A 24,918-nucleotide genomic window follows, 5' to 3' on the forward strand; every position below is an offset into this window, starting at 1 on the left:
CTTCAGGCGTTCTAAATCCAGTATATTCTACATCCTTTTCACTCCGATGTAAATCGAGTAACAAGAGATTGGGAATCAGTGATTAAATATACTATGAAACTCCAACTCACTAATACTTTACTAAACTCTCCGCCTCGATCACCTTAGCAGATAATTTATTAAAATGATCCTCAACACGTTGTCCAGAGGTAAACTTCATGAGATCCAGTATCATGAGACAGTGTTTGAAAGCAACATGCCCACAATGACTTATGCCCAATTGCAGAAAGTTCCATCATTTTCTATCTACTTTAATAATATGTCTAATTCTTTCTTAAATTTATTCAAACAACACCAGATGGAAGTTTGTTTTAACAATGAACCACTTGATGGCGTCATCCAAGAAAGAGGAGGAATACCATCAGCATTTCATTAATTAAATCCATTTAATGCCTTAAGCACTTCAATCAGATCACCTCGCAGGTGCCTACTTTCATGTAATATGCCTTGGTAAGAGTACCCATTGTGCCTCTGACTAACCTTGTTGATCTTCTTTGCACAGTTCCAACAGATTCACCTGTATTTACCCCAATCCTTTATCTTAAACGACTTTGTCTTCAACTTACTGTTTAAGTTAAAGTATACTAACGCTACATGGACTGGAGTTCCCTGAACGATTATTCTAAACAACGTTACCCTTGCTGATTCTTTAATGGTCTTGGCTAGCCATTCTCTCTGGATTTAGTAATTTAAAATATATTCTCCGTCTTTTCAATATCAAAAATTTCTTATAATTTACAAGAAGCTTGCGCTCGCTACTTTTCCATGATTAAATACTTTTATTTGAGAGAATGTTTGTTGTTCTGTCTGGTCTGGTAAACTTCATTTGCTCACGTTAGCTGTGCTTGTCTACAAGTTCATTAACCCATGGTCTTTCATATCTGGTATTTTTATCTACATTCTCTTACCTCATTACATTGCCACAGCAAATCTCCCTGGCCATCATTGTTCGCTACACTTTTTAAATGAATTCTTAGGTTCTGAAACCCTCTTTTCTGGATTTTAATGCAAAAGAAGATTTATTTTGTCTCATCCGAAATCCACTCTTTCTAATTCTGTATAAAACCCACTTTAATTTGCATGCCTTCTGCCTTTTGATTTGCCTTATCTACGTTAATAAGGCAATCTCCTTATTTCAATTGCATTTTGCTCTCCAAGATTCTTGTTTGGATATTACATACTCCAGTCAGGAGGGACTGGACCTATCAGGTTGTTAAATCTGCTCCTGAAATGTGATATTGTTGTAGAAGGGTTTTATGGGCATCAGCGACTAAGGCCATATTGCGCTGTGTATACTGTGGTCGATTTTCTGTTTGCTGGACGAAAAACCCGAGTTTCCGGGCGAAAAACCATGATACCTTCCTCTGAAACTCGAACTCAGGTCTTTTCCATCCTGTGTAGGGAGGACAGGAATTCTACCAACTGTGCTACCCACGAGGGCCCGGAAATGTAAATACTCGTCAGACGACATGATCTTTGTCGCTTGTTCCACAGGTCCACTCTTGGCGTTGGCTCAACACTCCAGTCGAAATTATATAAATTCTAAAGAAAACATTGATCTACCCTCGCAGGATTTTCATCAAAGAAAAGACACATCTCAGGATATCAACGTTTTCAAAGGATGAAATATAAACTATTTTGAAATTAATTTTAAAATGCGGCTAGATACCGGGCGTTATTTTTAAATTGAATCCATGGTAAGATTGGACTATCTTTATGGAATACTTCAGTAAATGTTTTTCTTCAAAATTCTGCAGTGGAGAAAGTTCATATCAAAGAATATGTGGCTAAAAGTTGAATAAATGTTATTGATTATAAAATCTGAAGGACCCATTTTACGAAAATTAGAACATCTTTTACCATCTTACCCTCTATAATTTTGGTGAGTATTAATCTACTGGCTATTCACTCATTTAAAAAGAAAAATCCCAACCCGCTTGGGTAAATTACCCGAATGGTAATGGGTGGGTTAAGGCAAAAATAAACATGTCTCATGGTGAACAGGAAGGCAGAAAGAGAAAGAAAAAACGGAAGAGAGAGAGAGAGAGAAGAACAAGGAGAGACTAAGCAAGTTCCATTCTTGACTTTCAGACCCGTTTTTCCGTAACCTCCCCAAGTCTTTGCTGCATTCTCCGTCATTCGCTGACAGCCGTTGAAGACAAGTACACTTGATAAGATCGATTACCCCCTCACTGCCAAAAGGTTGACGTTCAGACAGCATGGGGGGGTGTTACGACTCCCTTACTGCGTGCAGGAGATAAGGGACTAAAGCCAGGGACGTTGTAGCCGATGCTTCGGCACTTCTGACGTGCTCAGTTGAAGAGAAAGCCGCTGGACATTGAAGTGACACCAGGTCTTGAGCTGTCGAGAGTCAAGACCCACTCCATGTCACGCCTCTCGTCAATAGACTATTCAGTACAGAGAGAGAAGCTATTAGCAGACAGTTGGGATGACTGTTACATCCTTCTGTCACAAGAGGTTTCCCAAATCCAAAATTGTTGATGTTAACAAATTAAACAGAAGGTCACCTGCCAAAGAAGGGGAAGGCTGTTGCTTAATTTAAAAAAATACAACCACAGAGTGATGGAAATATATTTCTCTCTTCGATACCTTCAATATCTTTTAGAGTAAAAGTAGAAAATATTTCTTGACGATGGACTTATTCTGTAGATTGAAATTTTCGCAAAGTACATATGAAGGAAAGGTTGTTCCAGAGAATAGTAGAAAGGAAAAATGAGGAAGAGAAAAAATTCGTTGTTAGCTTCTGGCCAGTCAGTTGATGTTAGCTGGTTGAGAAACGTATTAGGGCTGGTTTGAAGGGAATGGGGGAATTATGGAATTACAGATAGGACACCATGTGTCTTCCTAGACGACTGTTTATATTGCATGGGAAATTTCATGCCAGATTGAATCTTAATACCAAACTCTTTTTCGCTTTGAACTACATTTGAAATCGATCCAAGTCTTTTTGAAGCATCATGGATTGACTCGGATTGTTAACTACCATTCCGCCTTCAAATAGGCAGCAAACCTTGACAGCTTACCTTTGGTACCCTCATCAATAATCATTTATGAAGTCAGGGTAATCTCCAATTGACATATGCGATCTTATTTAGAAATCTGGGTGTTATCGAAGATGGGAATGTGAACCACGCACGTTTTACGAGGAAAAAAGGCTGAGTTTAGAAGGATTGAAGATAGGTAAGTTTTCCCCCACTTTAATGAACTTGAAGATCTGCCATTTGAGTAACTGGAGGGGGATATTCGTGAAGTTGCAGCTGTTTGTTCATAGCGGGTTTTTCAAAGTGGAAGGTTTGATGCAATGTGTTATCATTGGCTGAACTATGGATAGGATTTCCAGTGAGGAATGCGATTAACATACAAAAGAAAAGAATCTTGGGGAACTCCAGCAATGAGAATGAGAAAAGATTGAATAAGTCGGGGAGAAGGAAAAAGAGAGAAGGAGAAATAAAAGGCTTAGGACTCGATGGCCTAGAAAAGGTAAATGCAAAAGAAAGAAAGCAAGAGAGAAGACAAATGGATAGAGAGAGAGAGAGGTTACAAGCACAACGTGTCATGGAGAAAAAGACAGAGATAGAGAAAAAAGAAAGAAACAATAATAGTAAGAGGGGATATAGATAAAAGAAATAAACAGAATGCAATAAACGAAAGGAAAAAAGAGAATGATAAAAGATTGAACAAGTCAGAGAGAGGAGTTTGCAGAGGCCTGGAAAGGGTGAATGCGAGAGAAAGGAAGAAAGTGGGAAGGGGAACGCAGAAGTGACTACTTGGGCGGGGAAGAGTGAACTCCTTGAGATTCCAAAGGCAGGTGATGACAGTGTTTATCTTGCAAGCTGCTAATTTGCTTCTTTTGGCTGCCGGCAGACAGAAAGGTCTCCTTTTGTCTCGCTCTAACGAATTCGCATCCTCATTTGAATGTTGCCCATTTGTACACTTCCATCTCGGTGCATTACCTCGCATTCTTTAATTACACACTGTTAGCCGTGTAATTAATTGCCTCGCCTCGGTGTATTGCCAGCCTCCACCTTCCAACTATGATCTATTACTTCCGTCACGAGGCGTGGAGCCCGATGACGTCACACTGTACGCTTTCGCGACGTTCGTGTGTTGAACAGGCTCGAGACACGTGTATTAATCTGTTTTACATATTCATCTTCACGGGCCCGAAGATTACCTTCGATTTAAAAAGCGTGAAAACACAGTCGGTAATTAATGCGCGATGGATGGAGAGTAATTCCCCGTTCTGCACTGCCTCTCCCTCTCCCCCACTGCACTTCTCCAACGAACGTGAGATTTGAAATGTGAAATGCGTCGGTGCAATGGAATTACAAATAAAAACGAATATCATGAATACAGAAAAGCGGTTCGAATCAACGCAGCCCACCATTAGAAAAGAGTGGACCGTAAAAACGGACTCGTCTCAAGCAATAAAGGTGACCAATGCTGGAAAAATGAAAGGATAACTTTTTAAAACATGATGAGAAGAAGCTGACTGAAGCGTTCTCCTTTTTTTGATCTAGTCAGTTTGCTCCGTGAAATCAATGTCAGTGGCTCTCGATCAGATGTTTTGACTCTTCAGTAGCTTTCGATCAATATTTTATTTTTTGTGTCAATTCAAAGCGGCTTTCTATCACTTGTTTTGACCTTTGTGTCAATTTCATTGGTTTTCGATTACTTTTTTTGACTTTTGTGTCAATTTTAATAGTTTTCGATCAGTTATTTCGAAATTTTGTTTACATATCAGGAGCTTTCAAATCGCTTTTTTGAGTTGTGTTAATTTAAAAGACTTTCGATCACTTTTATGAAGTTAAGTGCGAATTTAAATGGCTTTTGACAACTTCTTTTTAGTTTTTTATATTTCAATGGCTTTCGATCACTTATTTTGATTTATGTGTCAATTTCAGTAGCTTTTGATCAGTTATTTTTTCGTTTGTATACATTTCTTTCCATCACTTATTTTGAACCATGTGTCAATTTCAGTAACATTCAATCAATTATTTTCACTTTTGTGTCTATTTCAGTGGCTTTCCATCGCTAATCTTGACTTATGTGATAATTTCAGATTTTTGATCACTTGTTTTGGCTTTTGTGTAAATTTGAATAGCTTTCGATCACTTGTTTTGATTTATGTGTCAATTTTCAGATCACTTGTTTTTATTTATTTGTGGATTTCACTATCTTTCATCACTTATTTTGACTTTGTTTCAATTTTAATGACCTCATAACTTGTTTTGACTCCTGTGTCTATTTCAGTGGCTTTCGATCCCTTATTTTGACTTTTTTGTGAATTTTATTAGCATTTTTTGATCAGTTATTTTGACTTTTTTGTACATTTCTGTCAAGCATTTGCTTTGACTTCTGTCAATTTCAATGGCATTCGATCTTTCTTTAGACTTTTGTTTTTCTTTCTTTTTTTTTTTTTTTTTTTTGGCTTTTGTATCAATTTTAGAAACTTTTGGGGACTGTTTTCATTTTTTGTGTGTCAATATCAGTAGCTTTCCATCTTGTTTTGACTTTTCATCAAGTTCATTGGCTTGTTTTGTTTTGCTTTTGGCTTTTTTTTTAAATTTCAGAAGCTTTCGGGCACTATTCTATTTTTTGTGTCAATTTGAATCGCTTCCAATAATTTGTTTTGATTTATGTGTCACTTTCACTGACTTTTGATCTCTTCTTTTGACTGTATGTCAATTTAAAGGACTTTTATAACTTGTTTTGACTTTCGTGTCCATTTCAGTGACTTTCGATCACTTTTTTTTGATTTTTTTTTGTGAATTTTAGTAGCATTCGATCATTTGTTTTGACTTTTTCGTACATTTCTTTTGACTTTTCTGGGGTTTTTTTTGTTTTTTTTTTGGCTTTTGTATCAACTTTAGAAACTTTTGAGGACTGTTTTCATTTTTTGTGGAAATATCAGTAGCTTTCGATCTTGTTTTGACTTTTCATCAAGTTCAGTGGCTTTCAATCTCTTGTTTTGACTTTTTTTAATTTCAGTGGTTGCGATCCCTGACACCTATTTTAAACAGTTGTACTTTTTAACATTTTGATAAAGTAGGTAAATGTAATTTTCTAATCGGAATGAGTAATTTAAAAACTATATTAAAATTAAAATTCTTGCTAACAACATAATCGGTGTACTTCTGAAATGAATGTAACCACATTTTATTTAAGGAAAGCAAAACAAAAAAAAAACGTTGTGGGATGTTCGCTTTCAGTATAAGCGTGTTTAGCTGAGACTTTAAGATAATTTACTACCAAGAATCTGTAATTCACGATCTAGTCCGACTAATGGTGCACTTATATATTTAAAATTATAGTTAAATAATATAAAAACTATTCATTATAATAGTAAATAATATTCTATTATGTAAATTGCACTGTAGGGTATTACTAACAATTTGAAATATTATATTATTTTGTAAATTTAGTTTAATTTTTTAGTCGCGAATATTGTTAGAACTAGATTAAGCAAAGTCAGCACAACTCAAAAAGATAACTCGTGAGCCGACCGGGCTAGCCGAGTGGGTAAAGTACCTGCCCGGCAACCCAAAGGTCGCGGGTTCGATTCCCGCCTCGGGCTTGGATCAAAGTACTGCAAAAACCTTGGGAGGTGCAATATGGCCACAGAAGCCGATGCGCCAAAAACTACCAAATCAATAACTCGTGATCACGTAACCAGTTCTCCTCCTAAGGTATTATTAGATATAATAGCTTCACAGATGATCATCTCAACTTGTATTAGAAAATGAATCAAAAACTTAAATTTTGATGGGCGAGATTGAGTTCCCGAAGAAAGGAGTTGATGCAATGGATTGACTCGGTCTGGTGTGATATTATAGATGGGAACGCAAAAATATTCCAGTATAGTCGAATTAAAACATTGCAGAGAAAGAGTACACAGCAATTGAATGAAAATAATGCAATATGAAGTAGTACAAATAGTAAACTACTAATGCATAAACAATCAATACACAACACTGCGATCCAGTATACCAAGCAAAAATCAATAAAAATATTTTTTCTCATTTTAGTCTCTGCAGCGATTCTTACAGTTGCGATGTGCTTCTACAAGAGGGATCAACAAACCGGTAAAAATCCTCTTTCTCATTAGACTCTGCCCCAGCTATCTTCTCTTCGTTCACCCGGTATTTGTTCCTCCGCTACTAGCACACACACACACAAAACTCAGCTGTATCTGGAAACTTCGAAATAGTTTAAATTTTAAACAACCTTAGCCATTACTGTTGGATTTTTTTCCGCAGCTAGCTATTACCTGTTGGATGGCTCACCGTGTAAGGAACTCACGGATGTACACGCGCCTCTGCGTTTATTTCTCCTGCATCTCTTCCTCTTGGTGCATTTATTGATCGTAGTCCAGAAACCTGTCTCTCCTTCTCTCTCTCTCTCTCTCTCTCTCTCTCTCGCCTAGACGTATTTCTTGCGGAAGTTAAAATAAGGTGTAAGATATTCGTGCATAACACAAGTAGAAGTAAAGTTCAATGATAACTTAAAAAACCACATAACTTTGTGCTTTCTTACTATTCGATGTTACTTCCATTACTTAAAAAAATCGTATTTTTAAATTTGCCAACATATCAATATATTCGTCGGTGCTGTTTACTAAAATATCAAATAAAACACGTCTGCTCCTTATTCATTATTAATACCTGCAAACATTCATTTTTTTGCATTTGCTCATTGATTTCTCCTTTTGACGTGGGACGTCACTATATGGCTTGATATGTTGTTGATTTCCTCACTGAAGTGATTTTGAAATTTCCGAATTTTTTTACTGATTGTTTCGTTCATTGATGAATAATTGTTAATGATTTCATCGTTGAATGATTATCGGTGTTTTCATTGTTGAATTATTGTTGGTGTTTTCATTATTGAATAATTGTTTCTGCTTTCATTGTTGAATTATTGTCTCTGTTTTCATTGTTGAATGATTGTTGGTGTTTTTATTGTTGTTTTCATTATTGAATAATTGTTACTGTGTTCATTGTTGAACGGTTGTTTCTTATTTCATCTTTGAATGATTGTTGTTTTCGTTGTTGGATAATTGTTAGTGTTTCATTATTGAATGATTTTTGGGTTTCATTGCTGAATAATTGTTACTGCTTTCATTGTTGAATGATTGTCGGCGTTTTCATTGTTGAATGACTGTTGGCGTTTTCATCATTGAATGACTGTTGGTGTTTTCATTGTTGAGTGATTGTTGGTGTTTTCATTGTTGAATTATTGTTGCTGTTTTCTTTATTGAATGATTGTTGGTGTTTTCATTATTGAATAATTGTTGCTGTTTTCATTGTTGAATAACTATTGGTTTTCATTGTTGAATAATTGTCGAAATTTTCTTTATTGTATAATTGTTGCTGTGTTCATTGCTGAATGATTGTTGATGTTTTCATTGTTGAATTACTGTTGGTGTTTTCATTGTTGAATCATTGTTGGTGTTTTCTTTATTGAATAATTGTTGCTGCTTTCATTGTTGAATAACTGTTGATGTTTTCATTGTTGAATTACTGTTGAAATTTTCTTTATTGGATGATTTTTGATGTTTTCTTTATTGAATGATTGTTGGTGTTTTCATTTTTGAACAATTGTTGCTGCTTTCATTGTTGAATAACTGTTGGTGTTTTCATTGTTGAATAATTGTTGATGTTTTCTTTATTGAATGATTGTTGGTATTTTCTTTATTGTTGGTGTTTTCATTGTTGAATAAATGTTGCTGCTTTCATTGTTAAATTATTGTCAGTGTTTTCATTGTTGAATGATTTTTGGTATTTTTATTGCTGTTTTCGTTATTGAATAATTGTTGCTGTGTTCATTGTTGAATTGTTACTAATATTTTGTACATATATTTTGGTATGAGACGGTTAAAAATGTGTAAGTTTTTATTTAAGTAATCCATAATATGATTTAAAATAATGCGAGATCATCTTCGTGATCTTTATTTAAGAAGTCGTAATGATTGTAGTCAAAAATTATTCATACTAGATGATGCTGATCAGTTTTCATACTGATCAGCATCATCGAGTATGAATGCCGATTTTTATATCTCCCGGATAATTTTCCATGAGGGGTTTAGTTATACTATCACTCTGTCATTTACTTATTCAACATGAATCAACAATACTCAATAACTGGGATTAAATCATGAAAACCTCCGCAATAAGGATTAAAGTAGAGTTGTGTAGCTACCCTTCTTGGTATTTGATTTTATACTTCACTCTTCTTGGAGAGGGCGCCACTTGTAGGGCACTTATTGACCAGGTAACATAGATCATTCAAGAAAATGATGCTGATGGCGCTCTTGGGGTAGAATAATTAAACAGAAAATACGATCAATAAATCCAGCACATGATATATTTTGTTTTTATTCCTGAAGAGCTATTGTTTAAGCAGCCAAAGAACAACAGGTAATTAAGTTAACTGTCGGTTGTGGCAACAAAATGGTGCGCCATACATAAAACGTTTTAAAGTGGATTACGCGCAAAAAAAAAAAAAACGAGACCAGTTTCTTTATCTGAATATTTCGCTGGTTTGTGAAACTGCTTTTGTTAAACAAAATCAGCCTACAAACCTCTATAAACATAAAATTATATCAATTATTTTTGTTGGGCAGTGTACACTTGGTTTTCTTCTACTTTAACATAGACGAATCTGTGTCATAAATTATTGAAAACAATCAGTGAGACAGAATTTATCGTACTAGATGAATTCTGTATTGGTGATTGCTGTTGTGATGTCATAGCATGTCTGTGACGTCATTTTTTCCTTTCCAATTCTCAATACAGTATTTTCAATTTCGACAAAACTCATTTTCTAGTAGAGTGAGGAAAAAAGTTGCATGGGACAATACCTGGATGAGTCACCTTTGGTTTCTTTACCGCTGACTAAACCACAAAACTCCAAAGTTATCTTAAATATTTTGACATCTCTTTGAAGGGGTTTAGTAGAGCGCATCCAGTGCATCTACAATTGGTCTTTGCTGGTTCTATTTGCCTGGCGAAATTTTGTTTTTTTGCACACGAACCGACGACAGCAAAAATTCTCTTCAGCAAAATCTTTACAACCCTGCACGGTTTAGGTAATGTTGCGAGCATTTTGAGCACGAGGGTAAAGAGATCGGTAGGAGTAGCAATCCGAAATCTGAATAACCAAGAAAGTGGAGACTGCACATAAAGAACACATATTTGCGATAAGACATAAAAAGAGGATTATCGATTATTTGTTTTTTGGTTTCACCTCCCTCTGCTGGCCTGCATTGGAAGTATGTATATTAAGGTAGAGGCGATAGAAAATTCTATCAGTCAGAGATTTAAAAATTCTGGACCAAAAATTCCAAAACACAGGGAAAGATTTATCAACCAAAATCCATAGTATTCTTATAGATTGTAGTTCAATGTTTTGTTCAATAACCATTAGTCATAAACTGACTGAGCCAAAAAATTAGAAATCTTTAATCAATATTCAGAAGGGCCGTCCCTGTCTGGGGATGTCTAGCTAAAGATTTGGCCATTCTTCCATCAGGATATTTGTCGGTTGCTGTATTTTGGTCAGTACAGAAATGCTAAGCCCTTTCCAGTGTATCTCAGACATTCTAAATTGGAGTCAGATCTGAAGAATTAGGCAGAGAGGCTAATCTTGGGTATGTTCCTCGAACCATTATACAATTTTTGCACGGTGGATAGTTGCATGGTCGCCTTGAGAGGATCCTCGCAATTCAGATAAAAATGAAGAACTGTAGGGTGAAGTTGATTATACGATAGAAAGACCGTTGTACTAAAAGAACATATCCCATACAATGATGAAATTGGATACATGGCTTCATGAGGTTCACGTCACATTGTCAACTTACCATTGGTGAAAAAAGTTAAATCGACTCCTCAGACCACATGATTGTTTTTCACTGTTCCACAGTCCAGTCTTAGCTTTGGTATCACCACTCCAGTAGAATATTTCTATTTTTTTTTTTTACAGAAAGAAGCGTTTATATAGGCGCACAACTGTCCCCAGATTCTTCAACTCCCATAGTTCGCATAGTTCTATTGGAAATTGGTCTTTTTATGGGCCTTTTTCACAACGGCCTGAGTTAGTCGGTCTCAGGCGAGGATAGCATGGTTTTTCTACTGGAAACTCAGCTTCTTCTTCAAGAAAACGGCAAATCAACCCCAGAACATATGCAATTTACCGATATGCTATATACACAGCGCAATTTGGCCTAAGTTGTTGATGCGCCTCAAATCTTAACATATCCTCATGACCTTGACTAAGAAGCACCAGGAGAGCGTACAGTAGAAAAACCATGCTATCCTCGCCTGAGACCGACTAACTCAGCCACAATTGCAAAAATTATTTATTATAAATTCCCAACCCTTGAAAAAATCGCCCCCCTTCCATCCCTGGAAGCCCAATACATCCAAATTACCAAGCTAGATGCTGGCATAAGTTTTATACTCCAAAGGTGGACTTAGATTATTGACTGAATCTAAGAAACTCTAACAAGAATTATGTAATACGCATCTTAGAAGAAACAGTATTCTGTTCTTGTCATGGTCCTGGAAAAGACAGAAATGAGGGTAGGTGTGCATCTTAAGAGCCAACAAACGAAGACCGTGAGGCGTCAGTAGCTTGTGTGGAATTCCCGATCAGTTTGCTGAAGAAAACCATACAATCCTCACCTAAGATCCACTGAACTTCCAATGAGGACAAGGCTGAAGTTTTGGCTTTTACCAATCATTTTCTTTAGAAACTCGTTGAGGACATGTGACGACTTTTTACGAGAATTTTTCGCAATGCGGAAGAGTAAGTCAGTCTATGATAAAAGTGGTTCAAAATTGTGGTACGCTCGTCTAGAGATGAATCGATAAGACAACAAAAAGATACTATTGACCCAATCCAACTTTTCCTATCTCAAATATTAATATTTCATCTTCCCCATTAATACCCCTCCGAGGCTTTAAAAATAATCGAAGAAGCATTTTCCAGTCATTAATTCATTGAACAATCTTTGGTTAAAATAGCTCCACCAGTTAATTTAACTTATGGCCATTAAAGGGAAAGAAACATTTTCTATTGGTAAAGCGTTAATTAAGTTCAAGAATTAGCTTCGCGTAGCCCTAATTAACTAACTTAATTGAAACTTATAATTTATTAAGAAAATTTTAATGAGGACCCTTTCTCAAGAATGTGGAAGATTACTTCAATAGGAAGAGCGGATGATCTGCATGTTTAAAATAAATTTACATATTCCAACAAAGATTTCTGGTAACCTCACCATAGATCACCTTTCAATGTAGCTTAGATTAAATATTTTTACACCTTAAATTTAAGGGTTCTTTAAAAATTTTCTGATTTTTTTTTCCAGGATGACAATCTATCTATTATTTGGAGAGGATGCAATGATCAGGAAGGAGTTCTGCTGTTACAAAAGTAGGTACTACTATTTTATGCTCAATTGCCTATTCATAAACAGTATTTAAAGTATTTTTTATGTAGTTTGACTTTTATTCTGACTGCGACTGCTCTCAATAATTTGCTGAGGATAGTACATTACAGTCCACAATTTAGCCAATTTCTTATATGTAATGTAATTATTTCCAGGCTGTGTTGGCAAAATGATTTTCTGATGGTGGCTCACTGGTCATGGTGCCGTTGCTGTTATATTCGATGAGTTGAAAATAAATCGAAGTGGTAAGTTGCAGTTCAAACTTGCTCCAATAGATGATGGTGGTACAGAGCTTGTCCAATTGGCTGCAAAGTTGCAACATTCAGTTTCGTTAGTAACGTCAAGAAACGAACGAATATCCAGACTTGCCACGACAATCCTAATTTCTTCAATTGTATTTTCAATAGAGATGGACGTTGGGTGTTTTAATACGACCCAAAAACGAAGCGTCCGAGCATACAGTGGACTTCAAAATCTTGGACTTTTCCAAAAACATGATCAGCAAAGTACCAAAAGTTTCGTTTATAGAAGTCCAGGTTCAAGATGGTGGTGATCATGTTTTTCGAAAAACCGATTGTGATTCCCAACGAAATTTTATCTGAAGAGAGTCATTGCGGTATTCTACGTGCAGGTGCTTCAAAGACTATTGAAATATTTCCCAGATGAGGACGCAATTTTCAGTGAAAGGTAGCGAGTTCTTTTTGAACAACGTCCCCGCCCATTTAGCACTTGTGAAGACATTTTGATGGAATATGGCATTGTACAGATCAACCATTCACCCTGCTCCTCCAAGGAAAAAGATTTTAAGAGGTTGAGGACATAATCATGAATTAACCATCATCTATTTAGACGCCTTCGCTGACTCTTTTCAGAAACTTTAGGACATTCAATTTGGTGATGACTACTTTGCATAAAACTAAAACCATTTTTGAGCTCTTTCACTTTGTGTTCTTTTTATTGCACCAGTGAGGGAACTTTATTGCCACACCTCTAACGTCATCAAACCTCGAGCCTACGAACAACGTAGCCGAGTTAGTCGGTCTCAAGTTCTGGTAGAAGGGTTCTTCCTCCCGGAAACGCGGGTTTTTCATCCAACAAACAGAAAATCTACCACAGAACATACAATTTACAGACAATATACACGGAACAATATAGCCTTACTCCCTGACGTTCCTAAAACTTTACAAAAAGAAGGACATCATATATTGAGCACACATTGTGTCAAAATTTTTAAAAATAACGAGCAGATTAATGCCATCTATTGGAGAAAAAGTAAAGTAAAGGTTGCCATGGAAACACTTCATTACCAATCGTATTGAAGCAGTACCTCCAAAATGAGCTTAAGGAATGCGATACAAGGTTTTATTCGGATTTCGATAAATCAAGGACAAGTCACGCTGATAGAGACATCGACAAATCCAAGTTCTTCAACCAAACGTATCTCCTCTCAAAGAAGAAGGCATCATAATAATGTCTTCTTCTAGATAATAAGATAATAATCTATAGAAGATAATAATGGAGATTATTATCTTTAGATTAATATATGACTCCCTATTTGATAATGATCTTCTTAATGGGTGCTTTGTAAGTCTAGTCAATTGATTCATGGTAATGTATCAATTAACTGTGGTTTGTTGGTTTTTTTATAGTATTTTAGGTGCATTAGCAACTTAGGCCATATTGGTTGGTTTCCTGGATGTAAACCATGCTACCCTCGCCTGATACCGACTAACTCTGCCACACTGTGAAAAAATTTCCATAAAAGTTCTTGGTATCATTGATAGGATTCGAACTCAGGTCTTTTCCACTTAGTGTTGCGAGGACTACAGGCCAGGGCATAATTGTTATCTATAAAAATTATACATAGTTGTTTATTATTTTTTATTGAGGATTGATAGATGTAAATCTACCAACCACCAAGATAAATTTGGCTGAGGGTAGCCAAATGAGCCACTATCTGACTTCAACAACAATGTGGTGTCAATCACAAGGGTAACTAAATGAGCCACCATCTGAATTCAACAACAATGTGGTGTCAATCACAAGGGTAACCAATGAGCCACCATCCAGAAAAAATCGCTAGCCAGTGCAATGAACCACCATATGGGACACGTCACTATATAGGGCAATGAATCATGACGCCAGACAGTTGTTAAGGCAGCATAATGAGCCACCATTTAGATCAATCATTAAAGCAGCACAATGTGCCACCATCCAGGATTAACCATTAAGGAAGCATAGTGCGAGCCACCATTCAGAATCTTTCGCTAAGGAAGAATAATTAGCTCCCATTCAGGATCAGTTACAAAGGCAGCATAATAAGCCATCATTTAAGTTAGTCTCTAAGGCAGCACAATGAGCCACCATCTGGAATCAACTATCTAGCGACTATCACTAAGTAGCCAGATGAGCCACGATTTGGAATGACTCAATTACTAGTGCAAGGAACCACTGTCCAGGATGATCACCTATTGCAATGGACCAACATCTGCAATGAGTTACTAGGTCGTGTAATGAATCGCTATGTGGAATGAGTCACTAGATAGATAGCGCAATGAGTCACTAAATAGCGCAATGAGTCACTGCTCAGGATCAATCACTGAGACAGCATAATGATAAACCATTTAGATCAGTCATTTAGGCAGCACAATGAACCACCATTCAGGATCGGTCATCATTTAGAATTATTCTCTAAGGAAGCATAAGAGTCACCATCTGGATCAGTCACTAAGGTAGCAAAATGAGCCACCGTTTATGATGAGCCACTAAGGCAGCACGATGAGTAAACATCTGGAATGATTCACTATCCAGTGCAATGAACCACCATCTGAATGATTCACTAAATAAGACGATGAGCCATTACATAGAGCAAAATATTATTACCCATTACGTAGAGCAAAAAATTATTACCCAGGATTGTTCGCTAAGGCAGTATAATGAACCCAATTCACGATCAGCACTAAGGCAGCATAATGAGTCATCATCCTGGATTAATCGCTAAAGGAGCATAATTAGTAATTAGTCACTAAGAGGCACAATGAGCCTCATTTCAGGATCACCATTCAGAATCAGTCATGAAAGTTGTAAAATGAGCCACCATCTAGGTTTAGTCACTAAAGCAGCATAATAAGCCACCATCTAGGGTCAGCCACTAAGGCAGCATAGTAAGCCACCATCTAGAGTCAATCACTAAGGTTGCCAGTTGAGCCACCATCTAAAGTCAATCACCAAGGTTGCCAGTTGAGCCACCATCTAAAGTCAAACACCAAGGTTGCCTTTTTGAGCCACCATGTAGAGTCAATCACCAAGGTTGCCAGTTGAGCCACCATCTAGAGTCAATCACCAAGGTTGCCAGTTGAGCCACCATCTAGAGTCAATCACCAAGGTTGCCTTTTTGAGCCACCATCTAGAGTCAATCACCAAGGTTGCCAGTTGAACCACCATCTAGAATGAATCGTCATTTTAAAGAGTCACAGAGATAACAGAATGAGATTAGGCTAAGGCAGCGCAAGGCTGGTGGCCTGAAGCCTGTAAAAATTGCACAAGGACCAGATGGAAGCTGTCCATCTCTGATTATTTGTCCGCATTTCACCTCCCAATTCGAAGTAGTTGTTCGCGACAGATGGCGCCACTGCGCCCAATATTTATATTAATTAAATGCGGCGTCGCCCACTACCGAAGAAATACATCTCGTTTGGTTTAAGGTGATTTGAAGAACCCTTCGTCCCCTCCATGATTAGAGTTCATTTAGCGACATCCATAATGTACGCCTTTTGACTCCTGTTTTGTTTTTTCGTCTGCCTCCTGCGTCGCTGGCTTCTTTGTTAAACATATTTCTCAGGTAGAAGGACCGGAGCAAAACAAAATGCTCAGTATTATCGGTCCAGATCTCTCTCTCTCTCTCTCTTTCTCTCTCTCGCTGATTATATCGATCTTTCTGTACGTAGAGAGAACGCAACAGCGCGAGGGAAATGAATGCGGAACTGGCTGTGGTTTGATGGAATTGTTACTGAAACAGGACCGACGGAATTACAGTGGCGGAGGAGGTGGTGGATTGGGGAAGGTAGGGAGGGGAGGGGAGGGGGAGGGGAGGGGGAGATGAATAGGTATGGAGCGGAACGTTCACCGGTTGGATGTTGATTTGTGGTATCGATTTCGTGTTGCACGTCACCAATCGATCGCGTCGCTTTTCAAATGAATAACCCATTGTCCTTTGTCGTCACCGAACACCACAAAGTTTCCACCCCCGAGGAAGGAAGGAAGAAAGAAAGAAAGAAAAATTAAATAAAAACGGAAATGTGCGCTTACTGCGCGCGTGTTTCGCCACTGACTCGTGTTTGTCTCGATGTAATCCTTTCATTACACAACGGCTTTCTTCTCTCTTCGTCCAACTGACACGACATCACATCTCGCTTCTTCTGTCTTTCCCTCTCTCTTTCTCACGCTCTTTCTATCCATCTACTTTTATTTTTCTTTTTATCACTCTATTTATTTCTGTCTCTCTTTCTGTTTCCATGTTTTCCTTTGTTGTTTCTTCCTTTCTCTTTTCTCTCTCTCTCTCTCTGAGTTAATTCGTTTCTCACATTTTCGCTCTCTTCTCTTTTGTAGTTTTATTTTATTTATTCTCTTTATCTTATCCCGCCCTCTGTAAATTTCTCTCTTTTCTTTATCCTTTCTTCTGTCAGTTGTTCCCTTTTCTTTCTGTCCTTTCCTCTGTTTGTTTTTTTAATTATCATCTCTCTCTCTCTCTCTCTCACATATAAGTTCTCACATTTTCTTTGTCTTTCTTACTTTTTATTTCTGTCCTTTTCTTTATCTCTTTCACTTTCACTTTTCTAATTCTATCTTTCATTCTGTCTTTCCCATTCCTCCCTGTCTTTCTTTCCCCTTAGTCTCACTTTCTTTTCTCTCTCTCTCTCTCTCTCTCTCTCGCCTCACTCACACATACGTTTCTCACTTTCTTTGTCTTTCTCACTCTTTCTTTCTATCCTTTCCTTATCTATTTCTCTTTCTCATTTCTATCTTTCATTGTCTTTCCCCTCTGTCTCACTATCTTCTCCTCTTTCTCTGTCTCTCTCTCACACACACACATACGTTTCTTACTTTCTTTGTCTTTCTCACTTTTCTTTATATCCTTTCCTTATCTTCTCTCCTTCTCTTTCTTTTCTCTCTATCATTACTTCTGTTTCTCTAATTTCGCGCTCTCTCTCTCTCTTTGTCCTTCCGTCAGGTTCGCTATCTTCTTTTTCTCACTCATACACATTATACGCTTCTCAGTTTCTTCATCTTTCTGGCTTTTTCTTTCTATCTTTTCCTTTTCTTCTCTCCTCTTTTCTCTTTATCTTTACTTCTGTTTCTCACTATTTCTTCCTCTCTCTGTCTTTTCCATCAGTTTCACATTCTCTCTCTCTCTCTCTTACACACATTATACGTTTCTCTTTCTCGCTTTATCTTTATATCCTTTTTCAATCTATTTCTCTTTTCTAACTCTACCTTTAGTTCTCACTTTCTCAATCCCCCACCACTCTCTCTCTCTCTCTTTCTCTCCCTCCTTGTATTTCCTCTATCTTTCTTTTCTTTCTTTCAGACATTATACGTTTCTCACTTTTTTGTCTTTCTTTCTATCATTTCCTTGTCTTCTCCCTTCTTTTCTCTTTATCTTTTCTACTGTTCCTCTAATTTCTCTCTATCTTTTTTTCCTCTCCCCGTCTTTCCCTTCTGTCTCACTTTATTCTCTCTCTCTCTCATACACACATTATACGTTTCTTACACTTTCTTTGACTTTTTCACTTTTTCTTTTGTCCTCTCCTTGTCTATTTCTCTGTTTTATGCTGTAATATCTCTCTCATTTCCTTCTATCTTTCTCTCTCTGTCTTTCCCTCTTTCTCACTTTCTTTCTCTTACATTATGCTTCTCACACATTCTATATATACCTGCTCTTTCTCGCTCTTTTTCTTGCTTTCTCTTTATCCTCTATCTTTCCCTCAGTGTTTCTTTACCTATGTTATCTCTTCTTTTCTTTTTACCTCTTTCTAGCGTCTCTCTCTCTCTCTCTCTCTCTCTCTGAATAAGCATGTAAGGAATAAATGGGAAAAAAAGACTACCCTATTTGGCAAAAGTATGGAACGACTTAGAATTCTTCTGCCAAACTTTGGGAGCGTGCTGAGGGTGAAAAATGATTAAAACAAATTCGTGTGAAAATACGCCGGTAAGTACACTGTGGCTTAGTTAACCATCTTGAAAATACGTACTCAATGCCATAGGATATCCCAGGAGAAGAGAGACAGAACGAAAGAAAGAAGAAGAGCGAGAGAGAGAGAGAGAGAGGGGGGAATTTGAATAGGAGAAAAAGAAAGCAAAAATAATTAGGGTAGAAGCCCGAAAAAATCAAAGATAGAGAAAAGATATGAAGAGAGAAGAAGGGAAAGGAATGAAGGAATTTTAGAGAAAAAAGAGATTGACAGAAGAAGCGAGAGAAAGCGAAAGAGAGAGTGGAAAGAATGAATGGGAGAAAAAGAAAGAAAAAGATTGGGTGAGGGAGAGAAAGGAATAAAAGAATGATGAGTAGAGAGGAAGGTGGAGAATGAATAAACGAATGAAGTGAAAATAAATTAAAAGGAGATAGAGAAGAGAGAGAGAGAGAGAGAGAGAGTGAGAGAGTGAGAGAGTGAGAGAGCAAAAGAAAGAATGATGAAAAAGTGGGAAATAGAAAGGGTAGATGGAAGCGAAGAATGAATGGGAGAAAAACGACAGAAAAAGATTGGAAGAGGGAGAGAAAAAGAATGAAAGAGAGAGAGAGAGAGAGAGAGAGAGAGAGAGAGAGAGAGAGAGAGAGAGAGAGAGAAGGGGAAGAATGAGCTGGAGAAAAAGAAAGAAAAGATTGAAGATAGACATGAGAAGAGAGGCAGGAAAGAAAGAAAGAAATTGGCGGGAGTGAGAGAACGAAAGAAAGGATGATAGAGAGACTGAAAGGGGAGGGAAATTGGAGAGGGGAGCGAAAGAAAGAGAAAGAGAAAGAGAGAGAGAGAGAGAGAGAGAGAGAGAGAGAGAGAGAGAGACAGAAAATGAACAGAAGAAAGAGAGAGTGAATGAAAGGAAAACTGCATCAAAACCACCACAGCAGTTTTCTGCTCAGGTTGTGCACAAGTACTGCCCTCTGGTGGATATTACGAGTCATCTACTTGGTAACTGCAATTTGATGGGGTAATCCAGCTTGATTATTTCCGACTTTTACGCTTCCAACCACCTCCTACGTACAAATAAACATCCCTGTTGCTCCTCTAAATATGCTTCCTGTAGTGGCACACGTGCATTGTCTGAGAATTGCCTACCACTTTCTCTCGCTTCACGTGATATCTCCTACAATAAAATTCTCTTAATGCAAGTCTCTGAATGTGCTCTTCCTCGGAGATGTTTATTCTTTCTTACTCCTTTAAAAGAAATGTAAAAAACACCAACCCAAGGCAATTGCACAACATCCATCATGGATCAATAAATAACGAAAATCTAATATTTACGAGTGCTCATCGACATCTGAACTTGTTCTATGCCCTATATACACTGCCCTTCCAGAAAATAATGAACACACATAAGAATATTCGGACCGGAAGTAAATTTATGTTCCTCCTGTGCTTGTGCACACAAGCAATGTACACAGATGACCTTTACTTTATCGAGACATAAAGTAAATTTGTGAACACACCCTTCCAAAATAGCACAAATCCCAACTGCGGAGGAAGGCATTTTACTGAAAGAAGGTAAAAGGGATTAAGGGTCATTGGGAGAGAGAGAGAGAGAGAGAGAGAGAGAGAGAGAGAGAGAGGCGATAGTGATTAAGATTCAGTTACAAAAGCAGCCTCATAATGGAGCTGAAGAAACACAAGAAATTAATCCCGTAATTTATAACCCCTGTAGATTAAATTTCATTCGCTGCGCTCTCAAGGGAGGGACAGAAGAAAACAGGGAAAGAAAGAAGTCTCAGAAATAAAGAAATTATCTTCGTGAACAAAACAGGGTTTTTACCGTAATTCACTTAATGGGGTTTTGGAAAGAGCTGCTGATGTTGGCACAGGCTGAACGAACCTAAATAATGGTGATTGATTGTTGGGACCCGGGTGTTCATTTCCTTCAAGTCTACTTCCCTTGCCTGTTTAGTATTAGTATTAGTATTAGTAACGGCCGCATGGTGCAAGAAAGCCTATGGCTTATGCTGCACCAGCCAAAAAAAAAAAAAAAAAAAAATCCGAACAAAACAATGATAAAAACAAAAAAAAAAAAATAATAATAAATAAATAACTAAATAATAATAATTAATAAATAAAAAAAATAAAATAAAAAGGAAATTAAACCTATCATCCTATGTGCTTCCCTTACCCGAAAGTACTATCCAGATGACCTTTGAATTTCCCCAAACTGTCGGCCTCTACCACCCATGAAGGCAACTTATTCCAGTAATTTATAACTCGCTGGCTAAAATAGAACTTCCTGCAATCCAAACTAAACATTTCCCCCCGTAACTTGAATTTATGTTCCCTAGTTCTAGCATCATTTATAATCTTGAAAATTTTGTCCTCATTCATTTTACTGATGCCTCTCAGAGCCTTAAACACCTCAATCAAATCTCCTCTAAGGTGTCTAGTTTCCAAACTCTGCAACCCACATATTCGAAGTCTTTCTTCATAAGGACGCCCTTTTGCCGATCTCACCAGGCGAGTTACCCTTCTTTGCACCCTTTCAAGAAGCTCGATGTCTTTCTTCAGGTGCGGTTTCCATACTTGAACACAGTATTCCAAGTGTGGTCTAACATAAGCCTTATATAATGGGATTATCACGTCCCTATCTCTACTTGCAAAAGTTCGATAGATCATCGATAGGACACCATGGGCCTTCCTTGCAACCTGTTTACAATGCTCAGAGAACTTCATGTCTGACCGTATCGTAACACCCAAGTCCCTTTCCTCCAGTACTGGCTTTAGTTGAACTCCACCAAGTGAATAAGTTTTTTTGGGATTACTGTTTCCCAGGTGTAATACCTTACACTTTGTTGGATTAAAGCACAGCTGCCATTTTTCTGACCATTCCTGAAGTCTATCTAGGTCTCTCTGAAGAAGCTCAGCTTGACAGTGATCATTAACTACTCTCCCAATTTTAACATCATCTGCAAATTTAGACATCACGCCCTCTATCCCTTCATCAATGTCGTTTATGAAAATTAAAAACAACAGTGGTCCTAATACTGATCCTTGGGGAACCCCACTTCTTACATCAACCCAATCTGAGGAATAGCCATTTATCACAACCCTCTGCCTCCTGCCCTGAAGCCATCCTTCTATCCATCTAAGGATTTTCCCAGTGATTCCAACCTGTTCCAGCTTATAAAGCAACCGCTCATGTGGGACTGAGTCAAAAGCTTTGCTGAAATCTAAATAAACAATGTCGAAATTATTCCCTAAATCCAGCTCGTGAGTGACCCTTTCGAAATAGCGAACCAGATTTGTTAAACATGATTTTCCCTTTACGAAACCATGCTGAGTATCCTTGAGAATTTCAATTCGATCCAAATGATCCTGAATTCCACCCTTGATCATTGCCTCCATGATTTTCCCTACTACTGAAGTCAGACTGACAGGTCGATAATTTCCAACTTCACTTTTAGAGCCACCCTTATGTATGGGAGATACATTTGCACTTTTCCAATCCAAGGGAATCTCCCCAGAGTCTAATGATGCTCGCATAATTAGCCTCAATGGTTCAATGCACTCGCTTGCTGCCTCTCTTAAGATTATAGGGTATATTCCATCAACTCCAGGAGCCTTACTGGTCTGTAGGCTCGAAAGTTTTTTCATTAAATAATCTTGCGAAATTTCAATATCATTAATTACATATTTTTTAACTTCGCTCCCACAATTTCCCTTTGCCACAAAAGGCTTTTCATTTGTAAATATTGATGCAAAATAACTGTTGAGTTCATCTGCAACGGCAGCTGGTGTATTTATTACTATCCCCTTTCCCTTACGTAAAGGTCCGATCTGGTTTGTCCTGCTCTTCTTGGCATTTATATATGTGAAGAATTTTTTATCCCCCCTCTTTGCTCTGTTTGCTAGTGATTTCTCATAAATTGCCTTTGCCTGTCGAACCTTTTCTGTGGCTCTATTACACATCACCTTGTAGCTGTTATAGGCTTCAGTACTTTTTATTGTTCTGTAACCTTTCCATGCCACCTTTTTCTGCTCAAGTAATGCGGCAACTTCACTAGTCATCCAACTTGGAACCCTCCTCGTGGAGTATTTTTTTAATGGTATATACGCATTCAAGGCATCTGTGATTAATGTTTTAAAAGCGTACCACAGTTCAATTGTATTCATTCTCTGCGCGATATCTACCCAGTTAATAGAGGCCATGTAGTACCTTAAGGCATCGTAATTTCCTTTTCTGAAATTAAAACCCATTCCTTTGCCTTTTACTTCTGCTACCTCTCTCGTCATCATCCACGGTAGAACTCCGTGATCACTTCCTGCTACTGGTTCCTCTACTGTCAGCCCTGTTATGTCATCTGATTCATGTGTGATGATGAGGTCTAGGATATTCTTTTCTCTAGTATTTTCCCTGACATGTTGATACAAATAACAGTCATCTAGTTGATTTAAAAATTTTGTTCCCCATGTCGAGTTTCCTTCCCATTTACTCCAATCAATTAGAGGCAGATTGAAATCACCCATAATAAGGCATTGACGCTTACTTGCCCATTCCATTTGCATGTAGAGGCTTTTGTCATAATCTTCACAATCACCTGGTCTGTATATTACTCCTACTCGCATTATACCTTTGTTTCCAACTATCTCACACCATACAGACTCTATACTAGCATGTGAGACGTCTGAATCCGGGAAAGCTATCGTCGCACTCAGGCTGCTTCTGATAAGAAGCATTACCCCACCACCCCTTCTATCTAACCTATCCTTCCTAAATACATTATACAAGCCGTACTGAAACTCATCATCCCCAATTTCCGGGTGGCACCACGTCTCTGTAAGCCCTATTATGTCCGCGTTACTTGTTTTAACCAGCAGTTCGAATTCGCTCATTTTATTGACGACACTTCGAACGTTACTGTATAAACAATTAAGATTTACTGTTCTTGTATATTTAACAACCCTAACACAACCCTTGAAGTTTTTTAGGCTCTCTTCCCTGGCATTAGCTACCCGCCCACGTGAAACGTTTGTGCCCCCAGAACATCTAGATAATACGTCCAGTTGGGGTAACAGATAAGAACTCTTGAGGTATGTGCAAGAGTTACTTTGACCAATATTATCAGATAAACGCGTGTCAGTATTACCCACATCCCCCCTAACTAGCAGTTTCCCTGAACCTTTAAGGTATCCTCAATAATACTGGCAAAAACTTTTGCACCACCTTTGTTTAAGTGTATCCGGTCTCTACAAAACAAATTCCTTCTACCTACAAGTGTGGGCCATGCTGATAGAAATTTACCCCCTAAAGCCTTGCAGATTCCTTCAAGTCTTGAGTTAATCCACAAGGCTCTTAACATATAATCCCTCCTATCGTGTCTGGGCAGAATTGCAGACACATAGACATTATGGCCTAGCTCGCGACATTTCCTCAGCATGGTCCTGTATTTTTCCAACAAATCGTCAGATCGTGTACGTTTAATATCGTTTGTCCCCACATGAATAATAATATTTTCTTTACCCCCTTTAAAATCTGACAGTCTGTTGGTGACATCATCAATAGTTGCTCCCGGCAGACATACCCTGGTTCTCCTCCACTATCTTTATTACAAAAAATATTCCCCGTTTCCCTGACAATGGAGTCTCCTAATAATACAATGTCCTTTTTAACCAGAGTAGTTTGCACTTGGTTTTTCTGTTTTGAGGCTCGAATCGGGTGTGCATCACTTGGTAGATTGCTGGAGTTTTGTGTCCCTGACGAGCTCCCAGATGCATTATTTTCGAGGGCAAGCACTCGTTTTTTCAGGGACTCAAATTGTTCCCTCAGTGCACCAAATTGTAATTTAAGATCGGTGCACTCCTTACATCGATCACAAAGAAAAGAATCCCCAGGTGAGGTAGGATTAGTCACCAGGTCGACCTTGGAAAACATTCCACAGGTTCCACAACGGATTAAATCATGACTCACCCGTAAATCGCCATCTGCTATTTCCGTGTGAGTCACGATACCCTGTGACGTGTTTAAGGCAGATCTCGTAACTACCATTATAAAATTAAATAAATATCAATGAAAGTAACTTTAAAAAATTATATCTATAATATTATTAAAATCAAACAGTTACAGGAAAACCTATAACAAAATAATCCAACAATATTTAAATAAATCAAATATTTAAAAGCACTATCCAAAAGTAAACCACTTAACTGAGGAGCCCT

The 24,918-nt window shown here is 37.7% G+C and overlaps 1 protein-coding gene across 3 annotated transcripts in view; it reads left to right on the top strand.

Annotated features, from left to right (window-relative positions):
- Positions 1 to 24,918, top strand: part of LOC150085001 (muscarinic acetylcholine receptor DM1-like) — a 181,659-nt gene that overhangs the window by 103,919 nt on the left and 52,822 nt on the right. For 2 of the 3 annotated variants that reach the window (XM_090375706.1, XM_090375707.1), the window contains exon 2: positions 12,431 to 12,495. In XM_090375706.1, the coding sequence (XP_090231832.1) occupies positions 12,431 to 12,495 (65 nt within the window). Of the gene's footprint in view, positions 1 to 12,428; positions 12,496 to 24,918 lie in introns of those variants that run through there. The other variant, XM_090375705.1, reaches the window with a different exon arrangement.

This window comes from Mastigoproctus giganteus, chromosome 6, assembly GCF_048544385.1.
Source record: "Mastigoproctus giganteus isolate SK-2022 chromosome 6, ASM4854438v1, whole genome shotgun sequence".
In the NCBI taxonomy this organism is placed as follows: Eukaryota; Metazoa; Arthropoda; class Arachnida; order Uropygi; family Thelyphonidae; genus Mastigoproctus; species Mastigoproctus giganteus.